The 25,947-nt window shown below is 44.0% G+C and overlaps 1 protein-coding gene across 1 annotated transcript in view; it reads right to left on the reverse strand.

Moving 5' to 3' along the window:
- The window catches only part of NIPAL3 (NIPA-like domain containing 3), a 51,690-nt gene extending 38,103 nt beyond the window's left edge, over positions 1-13,587 (reverse strand). Inside the window, exon 1 of the mRNA XM_006862292.1 lies at positions 13,495-13,587. Coding sequence (XP_006862354.1) covers positions 13,495-13,587 — 93 coding nt within the window. The remainder of the gene's footprint in view (positions 1-13,494) is intronic.
- Positions 13,588-25,947: the final 12,360 nt, after the last annotated feature.

Consider the following 25,947-nt stretch of genomic DNA (forward strand, 5'->3'; position numbering starts at 1 on the left):
TTAAAAACATTAAAGAGATCTTCTGCAGCAGATGTGCTCAGTGCAGTGCATCATTGGATTTTTTGATTGCTCCTTTGGTGGATGTTGATGGTTGATCCAAGTAGAATCAAATCCTCAACCATGTATCGTGATGTTGTTTGTGGGTCTAGCTGTGAAGATTTTCATTTTCTTTATGTTGTGGTGTAATCCATACTGAAAGCTAAATCCACCTAGTTTGGAGTTCTATTGCCTGAGAAAGTGTTAACAATTTGCCCCCAAGTGGAAATAAAGAGAAAGAAGGGGAATGAACAGTCACTGTGACCTTCACCGGGTGCCATCAAGTTGAGTCTAACTCATGGGACCCATGTGCATCAGCATAGAAATGTGTCGCACAGGGTTTTCAAGGGTCAATTTTATGGAAGTAGATTGACAGGTCTCTTTTTTCAAGGTGCCTCTGAGTACCTTTTAGTCAATAGCCATGCCTGTTAACCGTCTGTAACACTCAGATACTCCTAAACCAGTTGCCATGGAGATGATTCCAACTCATGCTACAAGTCAATTTTGTTCTGAGAGGACAGAGTTCAGGAGTGGAATCTAGAAAGGAACACTGTAGAAGTTACAAGGATGAATCAATCTAAGTAGAGAAACACTCATGGCTAAAAGGTTCAAAGTCTGGTTGTTGTGGTTGCTTTTGTTGTTGTTGTTAGGTGACATCAAGTCAATACTGACTCATAGTGACCCTTATTCAACACAACCGAACGAAACACCGTTGGTCCTGCACAAACCTCACAATTGTTACTATACTTGAGCCCGTTGATGCTGCCACTGTGCCAATCTATCTTGTTGGAGGTCTTCCTCTTTTTCGCTGACCCTCCACTTTACCAAACATGATCTCCTGCTCCAGGGACTGGTCCCTCCTGACAATATGTCTGAAGTATGAGAGACAAAGTCTGGCCATCCTGGCTTCCAAGGAGCATTCTGGTTGTACTTCTTCCAACACAGATGTGTTGGTTCTTTTGGCAGTCCGTGGTACTTTTGATATTCTCCTCTAACACCATAACTCCAATGCATCAATTCTTCTACGGTCTTCCCTATTCACTGTTCAACCTTTGCATGCATATGAGGTTATTGAAAATACCATGTCCAGTTCCGACCCATAGTGACCCTGTACAGGGTTTCTGAGGCTGTAAATCTTTATGGGAGCAGAAAGCATCATCTTTCTCCTGCAGAGCAGCTGGTAGATTTGAACTGCTGACCTTGAGGTTTGCAGCCCGATTCGTAATCACTATGCTACCAGAACTCCTTAAAGAGGTCTGATAGTTACTTATATTACCATATATCAGACATGATTCCTATTTTTGAACCTAACCTGAAAGGAGTTTTTTGATGAATTAAGCAAAGCTTAGAGGTGTGAAGCACCTTGCCTCAGGTGAGGATGTGAGGACAGGAGACTAGAGGTCTGACCTCCAGTCTCCGGATGATAATCACTCCTCCGACTGTCTCCAGTGTGCTCCCGAGGTGTCCTTCAAAAGTGTCAAAAATAAATTAGGAAAAAAATAACCCCACCTTGTAAGTGCTATTTTCCCACGAATGACAAGAGAGAGTAGAGGCTGCTTTGAAAAGCCTTTGGGATCATTTCCACAAGCACATTACTCTCCAGCACCTAATAGCTGGTTAAGAGACAGACATGGTTAGAACCAGCGGCACTATAACTAGTGTCCTTTCATCCAAGAATCTCAAAGGCTTCATCAACACTAATTATGCCCCCAAACCCTAGTGAAGTTGTGAATGGTTCCATTTTATGAGCAGGTAAAGTCAGGTGAAAAGTCATCTCCTGCCCAGGGGTTATACAGCTGAACCTACATTTATTAGCCGCCCTCAAGGGCCTGTTGTTGTTAGGTGTTGTCAGGTTCCAGCTGGCACTATGCACAACAGAACAACAAAACACTGCTGGTCGGTCCCCTGCCATCTTCACTATCATTGTTACTCTTGAGCCATTGCTGCTGTCACTGTGCCAATCCATCTTGCTGGGGGTCTTCCTCTTTCTTGATGACCCTCCACTTTACCAAACATGATATCCTTTCTCCAGGGACTGGTTACTCCTGCTAACTTGTCAGAAGTCTGAGAAAAGCCTGGCACGGGACAGTTCAGGGTTGAGACAATGAACCAGGAAGTCTACTGACAGTAAGTTCCTACGTCAAATGTCCCAGCTAGAAAACTGTCCAATTAGAGTGATGGATTAACGGAGGCAGTGGTGGGTCAGTCGTAGATTTCCTGCCTAGCATGTAAGAGATCTGGGTCTCATTTCACGCACAGCTACCATCTGTCTGCCAGTGGAGCTTCTAAACTAAAATGGACTAGCAAGAAAAGCCTATGCATAGATTTCTGAAACCAGGCAAGAAAACTTGGGTCACAAAGGTCTGAGCCCATTGTGCATAGGGTCCCATAAGTCTGGGGCTGACTTTTTGGCAGTTAAACAACAGTTCTGCTGACAAGGAGAGAAGCAAAGGGCCAATCGTCTGGCTTCCACCTCTAAGCATCATTGGGTGGGTGCCTTAGCAAGCCAACACACTCTCCTTGTGTCTGAGGAACACTTCCAGTTGTTTTCACTGACCTGACCTTATTTAGCATTCTGTGTTTATAGGTATGCACGATCAGTTCATCCAGAACAGGCATTCGACCTCAAAACCAGTGCCCCTGTCCTTTCAGAAGAGGTGCAGACTGGAACATACAGTGTTCCCCACTGAGAGGCAGCGTTCTGTCCTTTCAGAAGAGGTGCAGACTGGAACATACAGTGTCCCCCACTGAGAGGCAGCGTTCTCACCTCAGACAAGAGACTGCCTTGAGGTAGTCTTAAGTCAGTGTCTTCACCTGTGACATCTTTGGTTCTTGAGTGCACTTTATTGTTGTTGTTAGGTGCCATCGAGTCAGTACCAACCCACAGCAACCTTATGCACAGCAGAACGAAACACTGCCCGATCCTGGGCCAACCTCACCACCGTTGCCACGCTTGAGTCTATCAATGCCACCACCTGGCCAATCCATCTCACTGGGGGTCTTCCTCTTTTTCTCTGACCCTCCACCTTAACAAATATGATATCCTTCTCCAGTGACTGGTCCCTCCTAACAATATGTCCAAAGTATGAGAGACGAAGTTTAGCCATCTTGGCCTCTAAGGAGCACTCTGGCTGCACTTCTTCCAAAACGGATCTACTGGTTCTTTTGGCAGCCCATGGCACTTTCAATATTCTCCTCCAACACCATAACTCAAAAGCATCAATTCTTCTACGGTCTTCCTTATTACTAGCTGTGTCAAATTGGGGCTGATTCTTCTTTGGCCAGCATCTAACTGGGTTCCTGACCTACTCTCCTTTACTGGGCAGAGTCCAGGCCTTAGTCTAAACTGTCAAATAGAAAAGGAGGGGAGGAGGGAGGCCAGAGATGCCCTCATTTTGAAGACAAAGACCTCCAAGAGGACCATTCCCACTGGAGAGCTCAGTTACCGGAGCAGTCTAAGGCCTGGTTACTGTCCCCAAGTGTGCAAATGGCCTGACCACACTGGAACACAGATCTCCCCATACTACAGTGGTCCCCAATACTTTGTGGATGAGGAAGTAACGAGGCCTTCCAACTGTTAGGAATGTTATATTTATGGCGGTTAGGATAAAGTGGGGTTAGGAGGAAAATTAATGATGGCAAAATTACTGGAACCATAAAACCTCCAAATACCAAGAACAGACAGGGCAGGATATGGAAATCGTCTCCTTGTACATCTGAAACCCAGCGGGGTTTGTTAACCCTCTGTCCCTGCTTAGCTATCTCAGCTGTTTGTTAACTCTCCCTTGTGCTCAGCTAGCCTTAACCAGCTTTCAGCACAGGTATAAAACATCACTGTGTGACCCTAACAATGCACCCCCAGGGCAGACCTGGTTCTGGAACCAGGATCCCAGCAGAAGGGCGCATGTGTGGACAGTTAAGTCAATTGTCTCCGAGCCTCCACAACAGAACCCATTGAAATCTCAAACTCCAGATATGCACACAGCATGAACAAAAAGAGAAACAGGAAATGGCACAGGAACCACGGAATGCGCAAACAGGAAAGTCAGGTCGGCCCCTTTTTGAACTCTGGCCAAATCGACTCTGCACCTTAACCTGTCTATATAAACCCCCTCAGACTGAGCAGGAGGAGACACTGTTACCTACAACATGTTTTCCCTGCAAGCCTGCAGACTTGAGATATTTCTATCTGGGGCATGTATTCCCATACATTTCATCATTTTCTAGACTTCTGTAGCCCGACCCAGTCACAGGGTAACCATATACCAGCCAAACACTTGGGGAGTGAAAGGGACTGCTGTTAACGTACAAGCACATGAAGTACAAAGCTGGACTTACAGTCAGGAAGATTATAGGCCAGGGAAGTAGGGTGAGGGCCAACCCACACCAGCAACAGGATTTCATGCTGGCCTGCTTCTAGCCACAGCTCTAACAGACCCAAATAGAGGGGAAAGAACAAATCCAAAGTCACAAGGTCATTTCTTGATTTCAGTTTCCCAGAGTAGACTTTTAAAATCGGCAGACCTGGGCTGAAGTCCCACTTCTTACTGCTGTGTGACTTCAAGAAAGTGACCTTACCTCTCTTGAGCCTCAGCCTCCCCATCTGAAACATGAGACGATTGTAAACACTCTTAGGAAAGTTGTGTTAAATGAAATAAGGCAGATGTGGAAACATCACCCAACATGTAGTAAGTACTAAGACATTTCTAGCTGTCATTAGGGTTTATTTTTAGATGTTGTCATTGTTATCAACAACAGCTCGAAGGGCCCTTCTGGCATCATTATTCTTTGATCCAAGAATTGATATTTTATCAGCTACAATTCTGAAAAAAAAAAAAAATAAAATAAACTGTTCTCAGAACAGCAGTTCAAGGTCAGACCTTGGATACTCTGGATACTGGTACCTAAGTGAAACCTCTGCTGGGATTTCCTCTTCCCAAGGTCTGCTTTCCTTCTGTCAACAACAGTACCTCTGTTTAAGTAGCAAAGTGACCAAGTCAGTGTCACAATTCTTTAGGCTCAAAACTGTAAGCATGTAAGTTAGAGATTCTTCCAGCCTGGCTTGACCCCAAAGTGACTCATATTCCAATGTAAGGAATGCAGTAGTTTACCCAGACTCTGATACACATGCAACCTGGACTACTGGGTTGAATAGTGCCCCTCACAGATTCACTGAAGTGCTTGGATTGTGCAATCAGTTAATGTACTTGACAACTAATCTTAAGGTTGGAGGTTTGAGTTCACCCAGATATGCTTCAGAAGAAAGGCTTGACAAGTCAGTCATTGAAAAACTAATCACTCAAAATCCTATGGAGCAATGGAACATTCACATCTACTTGGAATCTTAGAATGTGACCTTATTTGGAAATAGGGTCTTTGAAGATGTAGCAAGCAAGTTAAGATGAGGTCACACTGGAATGTTGTTATTTATTAAGTGTTGTCCAGTTGATTCCGATCCATACAACCCTGTATAGAGTTTCCAAAGAGTGGCTGGTGATCTTGAACCACTGACCTTGTGGTTTAAACTGACTTTACAGTTCAGTGCATTAACCCACAGCGCCACACACCAGGTGGGCCCTTAACCCCATGACCAGTGTCCTTATAACAGGAGAAAAGTTACGGGCACACAGATAAACATGAAGGAAGACAGCCATTTGAAGATGGAGGCAGAGATTTGCTGCCACAAACCAAAGAGTACCCAGGACAGCTGGCTACCTACCACCAAAGTTAAAAGAGGCAAGGGAGAATTCTTCCCCAGACCTTTGGCGGGAGCCTGGTCCTCCCTGATGCTCACTGTTTTCAGCAGGTGAGGCACCTCAGTATTTGATAACCAATACCAGGGAGCAGGATGGGGCCTGTAGAGGGCCTGGCACAATGAAGGCAGTGGAGGGAAAAACCCCACCAAACTCTTTACTGTCAAAGTGATTCTGACCATGGTAACCCTTTGTGTTCTAGAGTAAAATGGCTTCATGGGGCTTTCTTGGCTGAAATCTTCATAGAAGCGGAGTGCTAGGCCTTTGTGCCAAGGTGCCACTAGATGAATTAGAACCGCCAAACTTTAGATGTGTTGTTGTTGTTGTTAAGTGCCGTTGAGTTGGTTCCAACCCATAGCGACCCTGTAGAGGGTTTCCAAGGAGCAGCTTGTGGTTCAAACTGACTTTGCAGTCCAGTGCATTAGCCTAGAGCACCACACTAGGACTCTTTTAGGTTAGTAGTCCAGTGCAAACCAAGGACCTTGGTATTGCATACATTTTATTTGAATTCCAGTTTTATCACTTGATAACTGTGCATCATGAAGCAAGTTAATGAACTCCTGTTAGCCCGTTTCTTTACATGTGAAACAGGCTTATAATAATGGAACTTGGCAAGACTTAGCACAGTCCCTGGTAGATGATGTCACTATTATTGGTAGGACAGTATTTGTTAATTGGTTATAGAAGCCTGGATAAAGGATGTATACTTCCCTGGTGGGAAGACTGACAACGGCTTCATGGAAAAGGGGACACTTCAGCAGAGGCTGGAAGACTGGGTTGGATTTCCACAGGCAGAATCAGGGGGTGGGGAGGGAAGCTTCAGTCTCCTCATCTGGAAATTCAGCTATTCTCAGACCATCCTATGGGATGGCTTGCAGAAGCGTTACCTGACTTGCCCAATGTTACAATGCTACAAAGTGATAGCATGGGACCTGAACCCAGCTCTGTCTGTCTCCAAAGTCCACGTTCTTACACCCTGCTCTCTCTGTTCTCCCTCCTGGACTGTAAGTTCCTTGAAGGAGGCCATCTCTCCACCCCACCTAGCTAGCACATGCTTGCACAGTACGTATTCAGTTAAATGCCTGCTTGTTCACTGGAAGAAACTTAGGCTTGACTCTTCTAAGCTGAGGTACAGCTCTATGTGCCAGCTTAGCCTGTTATTCTCTCTCAAGAGTCCCTTATGCCCATACCCTGGGCACCCAGAATTCATACCGTAGGGCAGGGTTGCAACTCAAAAGCCAACTGCTAGCTCCCAGTTTCACCCCCTGATCAAATTAGACTTGAGGCCTCTTCACTTTTTCCTTGCCCTCAAGGTTAAAAGTCCTAGTGTGGCTCTGTAGGATAAGCACGGAACTGCTGACAAGATCAGAGGTTCAAACCCACCAGGCGCTTCTCAGAAACCCTATACAGGGCCGCTGCAAGTTGGAACCGACTTGACAGCACTACTTAACACCAACAACAAAGGTAAGAGACAATTTGGGGCACATTCTGCACAGCTCACCTGACACCTGCCCACAGTGATGGAGTCCCAGACCCTATTGGAACAGGGTAGTTAACCATGATTTGACCCAAGCTTCCCTTATGGGAGGGTGTGCTGTGAGTTCCAGCATCTTCTGAGTCTTACTGGCCTTCCTGCCCCTGAGAGTCCCATGAGCTATCCCGAAGCTATATGATTTCCCCTTTGCCCCAGCTTCTCTGATATGGGCTTTTATTCCTTGCAATTCAAATAACCTTAATACAATCATCACTTAAACTGACAACTTTCTCTCTGAAATTCCCAACTCCCACTCCTCTCCAGAACTTGTAAATTTTCCTCTGCACCTGCGCACCTTCATCTACTCCTCTTTGTAACCACATGGCATTTCTGAGTCAAATACTTCCTGTGTGTCGGGCTTTTTCTTTGATTCAGAGCCAGAAGAGGGAGGAAAGGAGGAATGGATTGCCACAGGTGAGACAAGAGAGGCTCCCAGAGTCTAAAGCCTATGTCTAAAGTCACACTGCCAGGAAGGGGCAGAGCCTGGACTTGAACCCAGGGCTTCTTCCCACTTCCGCACTGGTATTTCTCAGCCAGCTCATAGTCATCTGTTCACATGCTTGTGTCCCACTTCAATTCTTAAGCTCCTTGAGTCACTACTGTGACTTAGCTTTATCTCTGTCCTGGCAGGATGATATTCTGTGATAAGTAACTGAATGGAACTTGTGTGATTAAAATGCAAACGTGTTAGAAATCTCATCAGGGAGAGAGCATGTGTCTGTTATGACATTAAAAGTGGTGTTAAGACTCTGACATCAAAAAGCAAAATGGAATATTCTTATTGCTCCACAGAATTTAGGCATTCAGGACCCGTAAGATGTGTGAGGGGCTGGTGGTATTCATTCAGGCTGGTCCAGGACTCCTGAAATTCCCCCCAAAACAAGAAGAGAGCCATTGTCAATAGTTGGCAGGAGGGTGGGCCCTGAAGAGAAAGAGAGTAGCTGGGAGTGGCGCATGAGGAGACTTTTGGGTACTAGGTGTCTTTCTTGAATTGAGTTTACTCTCTTGGTTACAATGGAACATCTGATTCTTATGACTTGTGTACTCTTCTAGATGCCCATTAGACTTCAATCTAAAGGTTACCAAAGGGAAACCAAACCCATTACCATTAAAGTTGGTTCCAACTCATAGCGACTCTACAGGACAGCGGAGAACTGCCCCATAGGGTTTCCCTGGTGTGGCACTGTAGGAAAACTAAGGTCAGCAATTCAAATCCACCTGCCACTCTTGGAGACCCTATACAGGGTTGGAACAGACGCTACAGCACACAACAACAACAAACTTCGTGGAAGCAGACTGTCATATCTTTCTCCCACAAAGTGACTGTTGAGTTCAAATTACCAGTCTGTCCCTCAGCAGCTGAGTGCATAACACTGCACCACCAGAACCACAGAATATAAAATTAAGATACTTTTTTTTAACTTGAAACTGCTCTATTTTGAAGAAGAAAGCAAAAGGTTATTAGGAAGACAAGAAAGAAGGTAAAAAAAACCAGCATGGGTGTTAGAAGAGACTCTGAAACTTGCTCTCCAGAGTACAGATGCTAAAGCAAGTGGAAAAAACGAGGAGGCAAAACAGCTGAACAGAAATTCTGAATGGTCAGCTATAGAAGACAAAGTCAAATATTATAATGAAATGTGCAAAGACCTAGAGTTCAAAAACCAAAAGGGAAGAACACACTTAGCATTTCTCAAGCTGAGGGAATTGAAGAAAAAATTCAAGTCTCAACTTGAAATATTGAAGAATTCTATGGGCAAAATATTGAATGATGCAGAAAGCATCAAAAGAAGACGGAAGGAATACACAGTTACTATACCAAAAAGAAATGGTCAATGTTCAAGCATTTCAAGAGGTAGCATGTGATCAAGAGCCAATGATACTGAAGGAAGAAGTCAAAAGCACTGGGAACTGATGGAACACAAATTTAAATCTTTCAACAAACTGATGCGGCTCTGGAAGCACTCACTCACTATTGTCAAGAAATTTGGAAGACAACCACTTGGCGAACGGACTGGAAGAGATCCATATTCCCATTCCAAAGAGAGGTGACCCAACGGAATGCAGAAATGATCGGGCAATATCAATAATATCACACGCAAGTAAAATTTTGCTACAGATAATAAAAAACGGCTTTAACCATATGTTCAGAGAACTTATGGAGGCTCAAGCCAGATTCAGAAGAGGATGTAGACCAGCAACAACAGCAAAGTTCAAAAAAGCAGAAGACAATAAATGCTGATGAGGATGCGGTGAGACTGGGACCTCCTACATTGCTGGTGGGAATGTAAAATGGTTCAGCCACTCAGGAAAACAGTATGGCACTTCCTCAGAAAGTTAGAAATAGAAATACCTTATGATTCAGCAATCCCTCTACTTGGTACATACCCACATGAAATATGAGCCAGAACACGAGTAGATTTATGCACACCAGTGTTGATCGCTGCATTATTCACAATAGCAAAAAGATGGAGACAGCCTAAAAGTCCATCAGTGGAAGAATGGACAAACAAACTTTGGTACATCCACACAATGGAATACTATGCTACCTTTGAAGAATAGCAATGAAGCTGCAAACCACTGCATAACATGAATGAACCTTGAGGACACCATGCTGAGTGAAATTGTTGTTATGTGCCGTGGAGTCGGTTCCGACTCACAGCGACCCTGTACAGGGTTTCCGAGGCTGTAAATCTTTATGGTAGCAGAAAGCCTCATCATTCTCCTGCGAAACAGTTGGTAGTTTTGAACTGCTGACCGTGAAATTAGCAGCCCAATTCGTAACCACTAGTCAGTCACAAAAGGACAAATACTGTATAAGACCATTATTGTGAAAGTTTAAGAAAACGTATCCATACTAAAAGAAAAAAAAGAAAAAGAAAAGAAAGATGAGGAGGATGTGGAACGAGAGATATCATTGCAGATGTCAGACAGATCTTGCCTGAAAGCAGAGAATACCACAAAGATGTTTAACTGTGCTTTATTTACCTGTGCTTTATTGAAAGATGTTTACCTGTGCTTTATTGACTACACAAAGGCTTTCTGTTGTGCGGATCAAGACAAGCTATGAACAACATTGTGGAGAATGAGTATTCCAGAACACTTAATTGTGCTCATGAGGAACCTGGACATGGACCAAGAGACAGTTGTTCGAACAGAACAAGGGAACATTGAATGGGTTAAAATTAGGAAAGGTGTGTGCCAGGGTTGTATTCTTTCACCAAATTTATTCAATCTGTAAACTGAGCAAATAATTAGAGAAGCTGGATTATATGAAGAACTTCGCATCAGGATTGGAGGAAGTCTCATTAACAACCTGCTATATGCAGATGATACAACCTTGCTTGCTGAAAGCAAAGAGGACTTAAAATACATACTGATGAAGATCAACGATCAACTTCAGTATGGGTTGCACTCCAATGTAAACTAAACAAAATAAACAACATTCATACACTTCAGACCAGTCAGCCTAGCCCTCCTTCTGTTGTTCATCTCAAGGTCAACAGGTATCAATGGTCTGAAGTTTAGGGAGACATGTGAACTCCCTAGCCCATTGGCAGCGACCTAGCTCCTGGGTGCTAAGTCTGAGAGTGAAACAGCCAGCTGGTCTGAAGTGCAGGAAGGTGTATGTGAACTCCCAAACTTGCAATTAGGACCCATTTGACCTAGCTCTGATAGCTAGCTGATCAGATGAAGATAAAGATGCTTGATACTGGGAGCAAGTACAAATTCATACAATTTGATGAACTGGACCTTTGCTTATAGATGTAGTTGCTCAAACTTCCAACCGAAATGGAAGGATTCTTCATATTAAGATCAAGCTTATTTCCTCAGTGCACTGGGAATGATAGAGATGATAGACAATGGCTATCAAAAATGGGGGGCTATAAAGGTACAAAGTGGCTGGCTTACCAGATTTCATGAGTGTGCTTTGTTTCAGAACGAGGGGATTAACGCAGAATCTCCACTGAATCACTTTCCTCTTTTCCAGATGGATTTGGTAAAGGGGAGGAGGGATGATGCTGATAGGAGTTTATGATTGAATTGTGAGTAATTGTTAGCAGGAATAATTACGAATGTCACAACCGTAATTTCAGAAGATATATAACTAAAAGGGGGAGTAGTTAATCTTTCATTGCAGGAACAGAGGGCCCTGGGACCATCAAGAAGGAAGAGCATGAGATCCTACCTAGAAAAGCGGTGACAGCAGAGACTGGCAGAGGCAATGGCATCAAGAGACAGAGCAGCTGCTGACTTCAAGCTCATGGCCTGAGAAAGGCTGTGTGTCTGCAGGCAGGAGGCTGGCTTGCAAAATGTACCCCTTGTACATTTAAATGTATATATATATATATTTTTTTTGTTTTATACATGTACATCCAAAAAAACAAAAGTGACATCTTTGTTCTTTAAAGAGGTCTTTTGTAGCAGATTTGCTAAACGCAATGCCCTGTTTGATTTCTTAACTGCTGCTTCCATTAGTGTTGATTGTGGATCCAAGTAAAGTGAAATGTTAGACAATTTCAATCTTTTCTCCATATTATCATGATGTCATTTATTGGTCCAGTTATGAGGAGTGATTATTATTACATCCTTTTATCTAAAATTAACAATATTCTAAGGAGTAAGGTTGGCATGGCTTAACGGCACGTAACAACAACATCAAGAAGGAGCCCCTGGCTGACACAAATGATTAAGCACTCAATGACTAGCTGAAGAACTGGCAGTTTGAACCCACTGAGAGGAACCTCAGAAGACAGACCTGGCAATCTGCTTCTGAAAGGTCACAGCCTTGAGAACCCTAGAGCGCACAGTTCTACTCTTATAGACGTGGGGTTGGTATAGCATGAACTCACTGGCCACTAAAAACAACACAGTAATAGTCTACTTCTACCTCTAAAGCTGTTAGAGAACTTGACATTTGCCATCTCTCAGCCTCACTTTCCCAATCCATAAAACGAGGGGGTTATATGGCCTGCAGTAATCTTCTTTATTCTATGGTATTATCAGTCTCTGATTGATCAAGTAAAAAATTACTTAAAATAAATCCAAATATTTAGATGTTACACTGATAGGTGGACTCCTGGTGTGGCGCTACAGGATCAGCACTAAACTGTGAACCCCAAGGTCGACTGTTCAAACCCACTAGCTACTCCTCGGAAACCTTATGCAGGGTTGCTATCAGTCGGTATCAACTCGGCAACAATTAACAACAACAACAACAACAACACTGAGAGGTATTTAGAAATGTGTATCTGTGACACTAAATACCCTTGTTATTTAAGAATGCTTGTTTCCTTTGAGACATTAATAGTAATCATACGTTACTATGAATGTAATCATATATGACAATGACATATTAATCACAGTTCTAAGAATATACCTAAGGAAGACATTCATCAGAGATGAGAACAAAGATTTACACACTGAGATGTTTACTGCAGTTTATGGTCACTGCAGACTAGACACAGACTGAACGTTCAGCAGGAGAGGATTAGTCAAGCAAATTTGGAGACAAGTCACTCAACAGTGTATTGGGAAACCATGAAAAGGCATGCTTTCAATCACAATTTAATGGCATGTGCAGATACTCCATGAATGAGGTTTAGTGAAACAACCAAGATATAAAGCTTTATGTTTGATGTCATTTCAGAAAGTCATTCAAGAAACATACAGAATGTGATCACAGGTTGCCCCTAAGTAATGGAGTAAATGATTTTTTAAAAATTCAAATAGTCTAAGTAGGAATGCATTCCTTTTTTGTTCTTTTTGGATGTTTTTTATCTCCTTACTTTTTATATAAGGAGCTCTGGTAGCACAGTGGTTACGAAATGGGCTGTGAACCGCAAGGTCAGCAGTTCAAAACTACCAGCTGTTCCACAGGAGAAAGATGAGGCTTTCTGCTCCCATAAAGATTTACAGCCTCAGAAACCCTGTACAGGGTCGCTATGAGTTGGAACCGACTCCACGGCACATAACCACCACCATCACTTTTTATATATTTTAAGGAGCATTTCTTTTGAATATGCATTCTGCTCTGCGTGTGTGTATGTAGGGTCTGTATGCATCGGTGAGCTCTAAGTATGCAGACCCTCGATGTATCTGTGAGTCCATGTTGCACGGTGTTACTTTCTTGTTAGAAAAACACAACATTCCCAAACCAGAAAATGTCCTTACCTTGTAGGAGAAGGAAACTTCACTCACGGAGACAGCACTGCTTGTGGGCGGGAGCTGCTGTAGCTGCAGGTCTGCACTGTGAGCTCCCTCCATGGTGGTCTAATTGCATGTCCCATCAGCCCAGACTGGGTGGCAGGAGCGACTGCTAAGCAGGCTGACGTTGGAAGCCATCTCTTCTTGTGGTGTTCACCCCCTTCCACCAGCCATCTCCTCCTTATTTCCAGGTTCTTTTTGCTGATTTGTAGCTCTTTCTCTCAGCTTCACTCAGAAAAGGACCAGTTTCTGTGTCTCTCCCAAGCAGACAGAGGTGCGCTTTCTGATTCTTTCGGAGCTCTAGGGTTGGAGAAGAACATTAAAAATGCATGGACAGTAAAACATTGAGCCCAGTTTTGTTACTTGAGAATGCTGTTTGGATAAAGCAAAACTCACTAGGAGGAATGAGGCCATTTAAATAATTTTCTCATGCATTTGGCCCTTTAATAAAGACATGACTCATCCAATCCAAAACCTCTCTCTGGCCCAGAAAAACCCCTTTACCTCTCCCACTCTGTTTCCTCCCTCCCATTACAACCTAATGAAAATCCTACTTTCTCCAGATGCTCCTGAGAATAACGAGATATTGCCAGATCTACTTCTTTTGGTGTTGTTAAGTGCTGTCGAGTCGGTTCCGACTCATCATGACCCCGCATAGGGTTTCTGAGGCTTTAAATCTTTGTTCATCTTTCTCCCAAGTAGTGACTGGTGGGGTCCTAACAGTGGACCTTGTGGTTTGCAATCCAGTGTTTATTGTATGGATCCACCATGCTCCAAAAATATATCCCATTGCCATAAAAACAGAATCCTCTGGATCCAACCATCTGGGTGGCTAGGGTCAGAATGGAGCCTGTCTTCATGGAAGATGAGAGAACTGGCCTGCTATCGTGGGTCAGCCTGCACAGGTGAGTGGGAGGTAGAAGACCTACCTCTGTGACTGGCTCACTTCACTTCTCAGAGACTCGGTTGCCTCACCTGTAATGTGGGGTAATAATGTAACCTGAAGTAGTGGTTTTCATCCTGTCTAGATAGGGCTGGTGAAAGGAGATGGGGATAAAACTCTCGTGGTTCTGTTAGGGTCCAAGACCACCACCCAATAAGGAGACCAAGAGACAAAGATAATGCAAAAGCAGGCGGGCTTTATTCAAGCTAGCATGCTAGGGTCGAGTGGCGGCTGGCAGTGTAGTGTTCAGCAGTGTTAGTTCAAAAGTGAGTAATTGTTATCAGGACTGATTGTGCTTGTCACAACTGTAAAGGTAGAGGTTTTGCTGCAAAAAGTGGGGAGTAGTTGATCTTGCAGTCCAGGAATAGAGGACCCTAGGACCATCAAGGGAGAAGAGCAGGAGCGGATTGTAAGACCCTATCCAGAAAAGCGGTGATGCCAGAGATAGAGACAGGGATGATGGCATGGAGAGATGGAGCAGCTGAGGATTCTAGACTCATGGAGGTAGCAGGGCTGTGTGCTGGCAGCCACAGAGCAGGCTTGCAGGGTGTGCCCTTTGGTTGTTTGAATGATTGTATATTCCTGAGTGTTTTGGTGTACATCCAAAACACAAAAAAACAGAGGAATAGAAGCAAATACTGTTGAATGATGATGCATGGAGGAGACTGTAATCATTGCAATGAAACGAAATGAGATAGGATGAATGTAAAACTGATGTTCTCCCATGCAAACTATTGCTCAATTCAGAATAAAAACTTAAAAAAGAAACAGAACAAGTCATCATACCATGTGGTGATGAATTACTTTACCTAAACCTGGTAGCACAGTGGGTTACAAGTTGGGCTGCTAACCACAAGGTCAGCAGTTCAAATCCAAAAAATGAGGCTTTCTGCTTCTGTAAAGATTTTTAGCCTGGGAAACCCTACACAGTTGCTGTTGAGTAGGAACCGACTCCACGGCATACAACCACCACCACACACAAACCATTACCACCATGAAAGTAAGTGTGCCTGTTGTTCTTGGTTCCTGAAAATTAGGTGTCTTTGTTGTCTAAAACTGTCAGACAACATTTGAGAATTTGTGCAAATAATTGGGGCGGGGAGGGGGCAGAGGGCTGGCCAGGTTACAAAGGTAACCCAATCAATTAACCTCAGGAAGACAGAGGGGCATATCATAACTTTGCAAAGAGGCCAATAAAAGACTGACCATGAAAGTTCCCTGGGTTTCCTGGTTGGCTAGAACGTCTGTTCTCAGTAGTGTCATTCTGTATCCCTGGGGACATGGAAGCACTGCACTGGGACCCCTCCCGGACTTCATCCTACGTGTCTCCTTGTTCGTGTCCTTTTTTATTATAATGAATCAGTATGTTGTTGTTGTTGTTAAGTGCCTTCATGTCAATTCCGACTCATAGTGACACTGCATAGGATTTCCGAGGCTGTAAATCTTTATGGGAGCAGAAAGCCTCATCTTTCTCCTGCAGAACCGCTGGTAGTTTTGAACTGCTGACCTTGAGATTAGCAGCCTGATTCATAACCACTACGCTACACAGAATTCATGACGAGTATACTGAATGAATCAGTATGTTGTTGTTGTTGTTAAGTACCGTGGAGTCAGTTCCGACTTACAGTGACCCTGCACAGGGTTTCTGAGGCTGCAAATCTTCATGGGAGCAGAAAGCCTCATTTTTCCTCCTGCGGAACAGCTGGTAGTTTCGAACTGCCAACCTTGAGGTTAGCAGCCCAATTTGTAATCACTATGCTACCAGAATGAATCAGTACACTCTTCATGAATTCTGTGAGTCATTTCAGTGAATTACCAGGCCCAAAGGGAGCAGTAAAAACCAGCAGGTCAGAAGGTTGGAATGTTGGGTGGATTCTCCAAGCTCGCAGTGTCTGCCGATTTGACAGTCTGAAGGATGATGTCCTCTTAGCTTGTGTGCTTTGCTCTAGCTCTGGGGGGCTAGGGTCAGAGAAACACTGATTGGCAGTTGGTCTAACGGATGATGGTCCTCTAACTTATGCGCTTTGAGCCAGCTCCAGGTGCACAGACTCAGAGAAACAGTGTTACCTGGGCAGCTGGGGATGAGGATGGAGATATGGGAAGGTGAGGACTGGATCCATTTCCAGGGGGTATTGGATTCATGCTAATCCTTACCACACAATTAGCAACAAAGGTGGGATGAGCCACTGTGTTCGAATTTAGTACAAACACATTTGGATTTTACTGCATAATCTTATTTATTTTAATAGAAAAACATTCTAAATTGCTTTAAATCTGCCATTTACTACCTATTTTAGTTTGTCCCAGTCATTTGATTTCTCAATGAATTTCCTTAGCTACAAAATTGGGATGATAACGTTCCTATTCCAAAAGGCTGTTGGGAAAATTTGGTGGATTCTTGGTGTGGCTCTATAGGATAAGCACTGGACTGCTAACCATAAGGTTGGCACTTCAGACCCACCAGCCAGTCCTTGGAAACTCTATACAGGGTTGCCATGAGTTGAAATCAACTTGACAGCATTTAACAACAATGCATATAAAACACATGCTTAACGCATTGTCTTGTGGTGGTGGTGCTGTGGAGTCTGTTCTAACTCAGCAACCCTGCATTATGATTTCTGAGGCTATAAATCTCTACAGGTGCAGAAAGCCTCATCTTTTTCCCACAGAACAGCTGGTAGTTTCGAACTGCTGATCTTGAGGTTAGCAGCCCAACTTGTAACCACTACAGTATGAATGTCAGCTATTAATTTGGTTCTGGCTAGCTTATTTACTCATAAATATTCCTTTCTTTCTTTCACATATTCAGCTGGTAACTATTGAGGATTCACTATGCCAGGAAGCTGTCTCTGGTCTGCTTGTAGCTTCCAGTTTCCGCTGCTGTCCAGCCCTGAGCCCAGGAGCTCTGGTTCCTAGGCCTAAACAAAACAGCACAATCCTGGCATATAGCAACACAGTGCTTAGTAGCTACGAGACACCAGACGTAGGGCTTACTTATTATGGGGGGGGCAGCCACAAAGACAATCTGGCCCAGGTCTCACTTTCTTAGCTGATAGTTGCTGCTTCCAGATGTGGATATTCTGTCCCAGAGATACTCCCATCCAACAAGTTAGAAATTCTTGTCCCATAACCAGACCTCCCTGCCTGTAAAGCCCTATGAATATTTAATTACAACCTTATGCAAAGCACAATTATTCTTCACTCTGTTTTTGTGTGTGTGTGAAAAGCCTTCTTGCTTCACATTTCTGTGCCTTTGTTTTAGCATTTTTAACATGAGAGACTTAGAGAGGAAAGTGGCCCAAGGCTCTGAGAGGTCCTGGGAGGCGAAAGAGTCAAGGGGGCACTGGAGTACAACCTTTGGGAAGGGTATTTGTAGTTCAGTTGTTCCCTCCTGAGATCTGGCCCACAGCCTGGCACAGTGACCACCAAACAACAAGGGTTTCAAAAAGGTTGTGGAAAAATTCCTTTCTTTTTCATTCAAATTTTCCATGAGCTTTTTGAAGTTCCCTTATATATACTCACCTAAATGCAGGCCTCTTAGGCTTTTGGGTACACTATGGCCACTTTATAGTCCAAAAGAATGCCTCACTCAGGACGAATCAGCCAAACTCCTGAGCTACAACAGCCAGCTCCACCCCGAGAAAGCAAACAGGCCTTGGGAACATGCCAAGAGGTGGTGGGAATCCAGGCCTCCTAACTTTAGACCAGCTGGTTTGCCCAGGTGGCATTTGTATATTGCTTTTGTTTGTTGTTGTTACTGCTGTACTTTAATTAAGTTTCAAAAAAGCAGCTTTCCGTTTCTCCTCAGAACCGCCCAGACCTCTGAAGCATCTCCTGCCAAGATAGCTGTCCCTCAGCTGGATAAGAGTTTGGACTAAACTGCCTCGCAGGAACTCGATGCAAATTGTACTCCCAGATAAGGCAAACTTTCCTTTGCTTGGTGACCCTCTTTTTCTTGATTCCAAAACATTCTTCTATGACTAACAACTGCCCAAATTGGCAAGCAACCAACTCTCTGCTGCCATTTGTTCCAGTTGGAAGCACATGGTCACTGATTCTAATCCATTGGGTGCATGCTTCAAGCTCCCCACCCCCGCCCCCTTCACTCTTTATCGCAAGGGATTGGTTTCATCAATCCCATAGAGCAGGTTTTGGAAGAGAGAACCAGGGCTCCAAGATGTTAAGCAACCCGTCGGAGGGCATATTTTTGGTAAGAGTAGGATCTGTATTAGACTTTCTTTTATCTGAAAAGAAATAAAATAAAACGCAACCTTTCCCACCAGCTGAAGTCTCAATTAACTGTCTGTCTGCTAAGCGCAGGGACGCGCCGAGAGCGTTCCCTCTCCTTGGCTTTGGCTCACTGAGGGTTCCCCTTTTCCGTCCCCTCACATTGACCTGGAAACTGTATCACCAGGAAAGGCAGAGCCCTTTGCCCCAGCAGCCAGGGCAGACCCAGAAAGCTTTCACCCCACCCAACCCTACCATCTGCTACGGCCAGGAAGCCCCGGCCGGAAGACGTCATTTAAGCAAAGTTAGTCCGTTCCACTTTCAGATTAGGTTGACATCACCTTTGTTATTGCAAACCCCTACTTCCTCTCCTCTCACCCTCGAAGCGAACATTCTGAGGCTACGGGACCCAAACTGACAAGGCAAGGAGGAAGAAACGGGTGTTTATATTAGGAGACATCAATTACAAATGCATGCGCTTTTCCTTAATAATATTTTTTTAAAATCTCCCCTAGCCCCAGTCTTAATCATTAACTCACCGGTAACGTTTCTTCTAAGGTCCGCCTATCAGAGGGTTTCTGAGAAATGACTAGTACTCTTCTATACAACCTACAGCCTGAAGGTACAGCCGCCTTAATTCCTTCCCCAACTCAGCTGCCTGGGCGCTGCAGTGCTTGGCTTTCAAAGACCGAGAATTGATTTGCTAGGCCGCCTGCCAGTTAGAAGCTGACAGAGAATTTGCGCAGGCTAGTGGCTGCGAGGAGGCAATAGGCGGGACACGACGCGATAATTGGCGGCGCTACAAAGCTTGCCTGAAGCGTAGTGGAGAGACTTGGAGAGGTGAAGTCTGGCTGGAGCTTTGCATTCACCTGGAGGCCCCCCTCTAGCGGCCAAAAGAAAACAGTGTCATATCATCCCCATCCCCACCCCCACCTCAGGTATCAAAGAGCTCTGGGGATTGCTTAGCTCCACCTGCCCGACAGGTGAACTTCCTGTCCTCTTAGCCACCCCACCTCTGGGGTTATGCTTACTGTTCCCCTACTCCACACTCTCACTAAGTATTCAGCCCTAAATATCCCTCCAGGTGTGGTTCCCAGCAGAAAATCTTCCGGAGAACTCTCCTTTCTGACCTTCCATAATACCGGTCGGTTGTACCATACCAAACCTTCCAGCACGTCCGTAGCTCAGCTGTACTTAGGTCTTAACAATAAGCCTACCATTTAATTGATTATGTTTGTATGGGATTTTACAGATTTTATTTCAGATCTGAGAGACGAATCGCTAAACTCATCCCTGTACTAGAGATGAAGAAATAACATTTGGGCAGAGACCAAATGTGGTTCAGATCCAGAGGCAGAGAGAGCTCAGGAATGAGGTTGGCTTATTTTAGGAACTACCCAAAGATTATGAGATTGGAGATGAGATCCCAGGGACTAGCCAGCGAGACTTTATAATAAACTATTTAGATTGTATCCAAAATTGAAAGGGAGACACTGAAGAGTTTTAAGCAGGGAGAGGTGGGTTGTGGTGTGGCAAGATGGCCGCAAGATGGCCATGATTATTCCGAAGAGTATAAAAGAGGGGATCGTGGTATATATACTCTTGTATAATTTTGCTATTATACATATATGTTATTAATTCCCTTAGTTTTAATTCTTAAAGTAGGTTTCCCGAAAGAGCAAAGTTCTAATTAGGGTTTTTGGTCTATCACACGGTTTTTGAGAGGTCTCCTATCCCCCACCCCCACCCCCGTTTCCCCACCTTCGTAATGTAGGAAACTTGACCTAAGCAAAACAATTCTGGCAGCGTCTCTGTGATTTTTGAAACGCTTCTAACGATTGGCCAGCAACCTTTCACGCTAAAGAAACAGGGGACGCCATTGGCTAGAGTTAGTCGGCCTGCAAGCCGAGGTTTTTCTCCAGACTGTTAGGCCTATGGTTGCCATAGCAACGAGAAACTTGGGCTGCCCGGGGGGCCAGTCTGATACAGGCTGTCAGATACAGTCCAGGGGACCAGATAAGGTAGGAGACAGTTCCAGTTCGAGCACGAACCCCGAGGCCGTGGGGAGGCTGACCTGAGTTACCCCGTGGGCCTACTGGGGATGGGAAGCCCACTGAGGCGGGATGAGTGCGGAATTCTGGGGTAAAGCTAATCTAAGCATTTCATTGGGGGTGGATAGGAACCACTGTGAGAGTTGTAGGAGGCCCTGCCCCTCCCTGGAGGTGTGTCCGCGGGGCCCCACCTGTAAAGTATGATAATAACCGAGGTGTGTCGTCTTCCAAGAGCTCCTGCCAAGGGTGTTTCGGTGTGATAGGGCGTCAGTAACTAGACACCTTTGCCTCTGGGTGTGTACAAATGTTTGGGGAGTTGCGGAGCTGGCAGTAGGGGGACTGCATATCCCAAGTCCTCTCTGGGGACCTTGAGTAGATTTCAGCACATGCCTCCTCTGCTCTAGGCCTTGGTTCATGAAAGAAATCTCCCCCACCCTTGGTTGTAAGGAATATTTTGTCTGTATTACTTCCAACACAGATTTATTAATTCTTCTAGCAGTTCATGATATTCTCAATATTCTTCGCCAACACCATAATTCAAAGGCATCAAAACTTCTTCAGTCTTTCTTATTCATTGTTCAACTTTTGCATACATAGGAGGCAACTGAAAATTCACAACCTGAGCCAGACGCACCTTTGCCTTCAAAGTGACATCTGTGCTTTTTAACATTTTAAAGAGGTCTTTTGCAGCAGATTTGTCCAATTGTTTGATTTATTGACATCTGCTTCCGTGGTGTTGATTGTGGATTCAAGTAAAATGAAATCGTTGACACCTTTAATCTTTTATTCATTAATCATGATGTTGCTTATTGGTCCAGTTTTGAGAATTTTTGAGGTATAATCCATATTGAAGGCTGTAGTCTTTTGATTGTCATCATATGCCATCAACACTCATGGAAACAGCAGCCAAGAAATCAAACAAATCTGCTGCACAAGACCTTTTTAAAGTGTTGAAGAGCAAAGATGTCAGCTTGAGGACTAAGGTGCGCCTGACCCAAGCCCTGGTATTTTCAATAACCTCATATGCATGCAAAAGCTGGACAGTGAATAAGGAAGACCGTAGATGAATTGATGCTTTTGAGTTATGATGTTGGAAAAGAATATTGAAAGTGCCATGGGCTGCCAAGAGAACAAACAGATCTGTGTTGGAAGAAGTACAGCCAGAGTGTTCCTTTGAGGCCAAGATGGCCAGACTTCCTCTTTCATCATACTATGGACATATTGTCAGGAGGGACCAGTCACTGGAGAAGGATATCATGTTTGGTGAGGTGGAGGGTCAGAGAAAAAGAGGAAGACCCTCAGAAGATGGATTGGCCAAGTGGCAGCATCAATGGGCTCAAGTGTGGCAACAACTGTGAGGTTGGCTCAGGACCGGGCAGTGTTTCATTCTGTTGTGCATAGGGTTGTAATGAGTTGGTAACAACTCGATGGCACCTAACAACAACAAATATAACAAAATGGGCTTAAAAGATATAAAGAAATGATTGGATGAATTCATACTTGTAGCTGTAAGCATGTAAGTTAAATGTGGAATATAGAATATAGCTCCAGAAGGAAGGAATTGTAGCGTGAGCACATTTAAACACATACCATTGCTAAACTGTGCCTGCCTCAACCATTCATTCATTCCACAAATATTTGTTAAGTAAATACTTGTTGTAAAGTGCTGTGGAGTTGGTTCTTCAGACTCATAGCGATCATGCATAGGGATTCCGAGGAGCAGCTGGTGAGTGTGAACCGCAGACCTTGCAGTTCAAACCAACCTTGTGGTCCAATGCTTATCCTACGGCCCCACACCAGGACTCTGAGTAAATACTATGGACCAGGAAATAGACTGGGGATGAACATTTTGTTGGGGGAGAGCATAAACAAATATGCAGTATAATGTTGTTCTTGTTGTCAAGTGCCGTCGAGTTGATTCTAACCCATAGCAATCCTGTATAGGTTTCCAAGGAGCAGCTGGTGAGCTTGAACCGCCGACCTTGCAGTTCAAATGGCTTTGCAGTCTGGCGCATTAACCCACAGTGCCCACACCAGGATGGAAAATGCTTTAAAAAATAAAGCAAGGGAAAAGGGCTTATAAAAATGGCACCAACCATCCTCCCAGAGCACTGTCTATTCAGTTGGGTTCAATAATTCACTTCAATGGCCAAGACTCTGTCACCATATTCATAGTCGGGGGTTTATTAGGAAAGTTAACAGGTTACAATTCAAGACAGAAACGCCCAGGATACAGTTTTTCGGTCTGAATGGTCTTTTTTCAGCCTTGTCAGCAGACTTTTCTCTGAGACTTGGCCTGGCCTCTGCCATGCTCAGGAAATGCTACGAAACTCTTTTAGAGCTGCTGATAAATGCCCTAAGGACACTCCATTCAGCTATAAGCCTGAGTCCAAAGGTACTCAGCTCTGTCTCTGTGGGCCAGCAAACCTAGCTACCCAATGAAATGCCTGGAGCTGCCCGACTCCACAAGTGAGCCTCTTGTTCTAAGGTAGCAGCTTTACTTGCTCCATAGGCTGGGACGCTCATTGCTCTGTCTGGTGCTCTGATTCGTGGTTCTCTTGCTGCTGCCCTTCTGCTACTCCTCTGCTTTTCCTTTAGTGTCATAGCTTTCTGTCCCTTGGTTGAGGAGGCTCACAGCGTAGGGATCTCCGAATCCAAAGGACTAGCTCCACTTCTGGCTAGTCTTCCCTAATGGTAGTAAGATTCCCACTTCTGCTTCTGGGATGACAAAATTGATCAATCACAATTAGCTCTGCTAACAGGGCTCAGAGCAACTCACAACTGAATTCACTCTCAAATGAATCACATAAGCCATCAGCATCTTCCCCAACCTTCTCTTACCCAGACCTATCAGGAAAAAGTCGTTTGGGAGTTGACACAGACTATGGCTTGAAGAGACATTAAACAAGTCATTGTACTGCAGGGCTAGAGAGAGATGAATGGGCTTTCTTAAGAGAAGGTGGTCATCCTTGAAGAGGTATGAATAGAGATCCAGATGAAGGTGGTGACAAGACTTTAGAAACATGTCCAGTATAGTGAGAGAGAGGAACCCCCATGAAACCAGGAGAATAGTCAGATAGAACAGTAACTTCCAAAGTTTTTTTACTGTGAACTATGGTAAGAAATACATTTTATATTGTGATGCACACACACATACAGAAACAAAAACTTCATATCAGACTATGGACTTTCGAAAGAGAAAGGCTGTGTGCTGGTAGCCAGCTGCTGGTGGCCAGGAGGCAGGCTTGCAGAATTTGGTTGTTTAAATGATTATATATTCCTGAGTGTTTTTGTGTCCATACCCTTGCCCCCCGGAAAACACACACACAAAAACAAAACTGGGGATAGATGCAAATACTGTTGAATGATGATGCACAGATGCGATTGTAATCATTACAATGAAGCTATGAATATAAAACTGATATGCCCTCATGTAAACTATCACTCAATTCACAATAAAAACTTAAAAAAAAAGACTATAGGCTTTCAAAAATTGCCATTGTGAAAGAAGAATGAGACTTATTAGGAATTGGCTCTAAGAGTTTGTCCATTAGGACAAATGGTGAGAGAGAGAAAGAGAATCAGTGTTGATACAGTAAGGAACTTCCTAGCAATTATAACCGCCCAGCAACATACTCCTCAGAGATTTTCAAACTGAGTTCTGAGGAACCTTAGCAATCTGTGGGGGTGGGGGTTCAAGGCAGCCTCAAACATTTGCATTATATTATGAAAAATATGGCACTGTAGGATAAGCACTAGGCTGCTAATTGCAAGGTCAGCAGTTCAAACCCACTAGCCATTCCATGGAAATAAGATGAGGCTATCTGCTTCTGTAAAGATTCACAGTCTCAAAAACCCTACGTAGGATCACTATGAGTTAGAGTTCAACTCGATGGCAGTGGTTTCTTAATTTTAGTTTTTTTTCTTGTTATTAAGGATTAAAAAGAGTCCTGGTGTGGTGCTGTGGTTAATGCACTGGACTGAAAAGTTGGTTTGAACTGCAAGGTTGGCAGTTTGAGCTCACCAGTCACTCCTTGGAAACCCTACGTAGGGTTGCTATGAGTTGGAACCAACTTGAGGGCTCTTAAGGACAACAACAAAGGATTAAGGAATCCTGGTGTGGCACTGTAGGATAAGCACTGAACCTCAAGGTCAGGTTGAAACACAAAGTTGGAGGTTCAAACTTACCAGTAGCTCCATGGAAGCCCTATACTGGGTATCTTGGAACTGACTCGATGACACTTAACAGCAACAACAAGGATTGAATAAAATATTCTTCACAAAGCATTTAGGACTACATATAAATTTAAATGTCAAGGACTTCATTCTTCTTGGATCAACTATCAACACTCACAGAAGCAGCAGGCAAGAAATCAGACAATGTATTGCATTAGGCAAATCTGCTGCACACAACTTTTTTAAAGTGTTAAAGAGCAAAGATGTCAGCTTGAGGACTAAGGTGTGCCTGACCCAAGCCATGGTATTTTCAATAACCTCATATGCATGCGAAAGCTGGACAGTGAATAAGGAAGACCGTAGAAGAATTGATGCCTAGTACAGCCAGAGTGCTCCTTAGAGGCCAAGATGGCCAGACTTGGTCTCTCATACTTTGGACATAGTGTCAGGAGGGAGCAGTCACTGGAGAAGGAGATTATGTTATGTAACGTGGAGGGTCAGAAAAAGAGGAAGACCCCCGAGATGGATTGGCCAAGTGGCAGCATCCATGGACTCAAGCGTGGCAACCGTAGTGAGGTTGGCCCAGGATCGGGCAGTGTTTCGTTGTGCATAAGGTCGCTATAAGTTGGTACCGACTCGATGGCATCTAACAACAACAAATATATTTAAAAAACAAACACTCAGACCCACTGCTTGAATCAGAATGAGCAGCTTAATGCCTAAACCATAGCTCCACCATGACTCCTTAACAATCTAGGAAGGTATAATCCTCCATTTTATAGATTCAAAACAAAGCAAAAATCGCCTAAAGCATAGGAGAGGTTGACTGCCTGGCCCCAGTTCACAAGGCTTGAATTTTTTCTTCAGTTCTTTCAGCTTGAGAAATGCTGAACATATTCTTCCCTTTTGGTTTTCTAATGCCAGTTCTTTGAAATTTGCTGTTCAGCACTTTTACTTCATCTTTTCAATATAGTCCTTTATCTTCATCAGTAAATATTTCAAATCCTCATCATTTCCAGCAAA

The sequence above is a fragment of the Chrysochloris asiatica genome, unplaced genomic scaffold, assembly GCF_000296735.1.
Source record: "Chrysochloris asiatica unplaced genomic scaffold, ChrAsi1.0 scaffold00047, whole genome shotgun sequence".
Lineage (NCBI taxonomy): Eukaryota > Metazoa > Chordata > Mammalia > Afrosoricida > Chrysochloridae > Chrysochloris > Chrysochloris asiatica.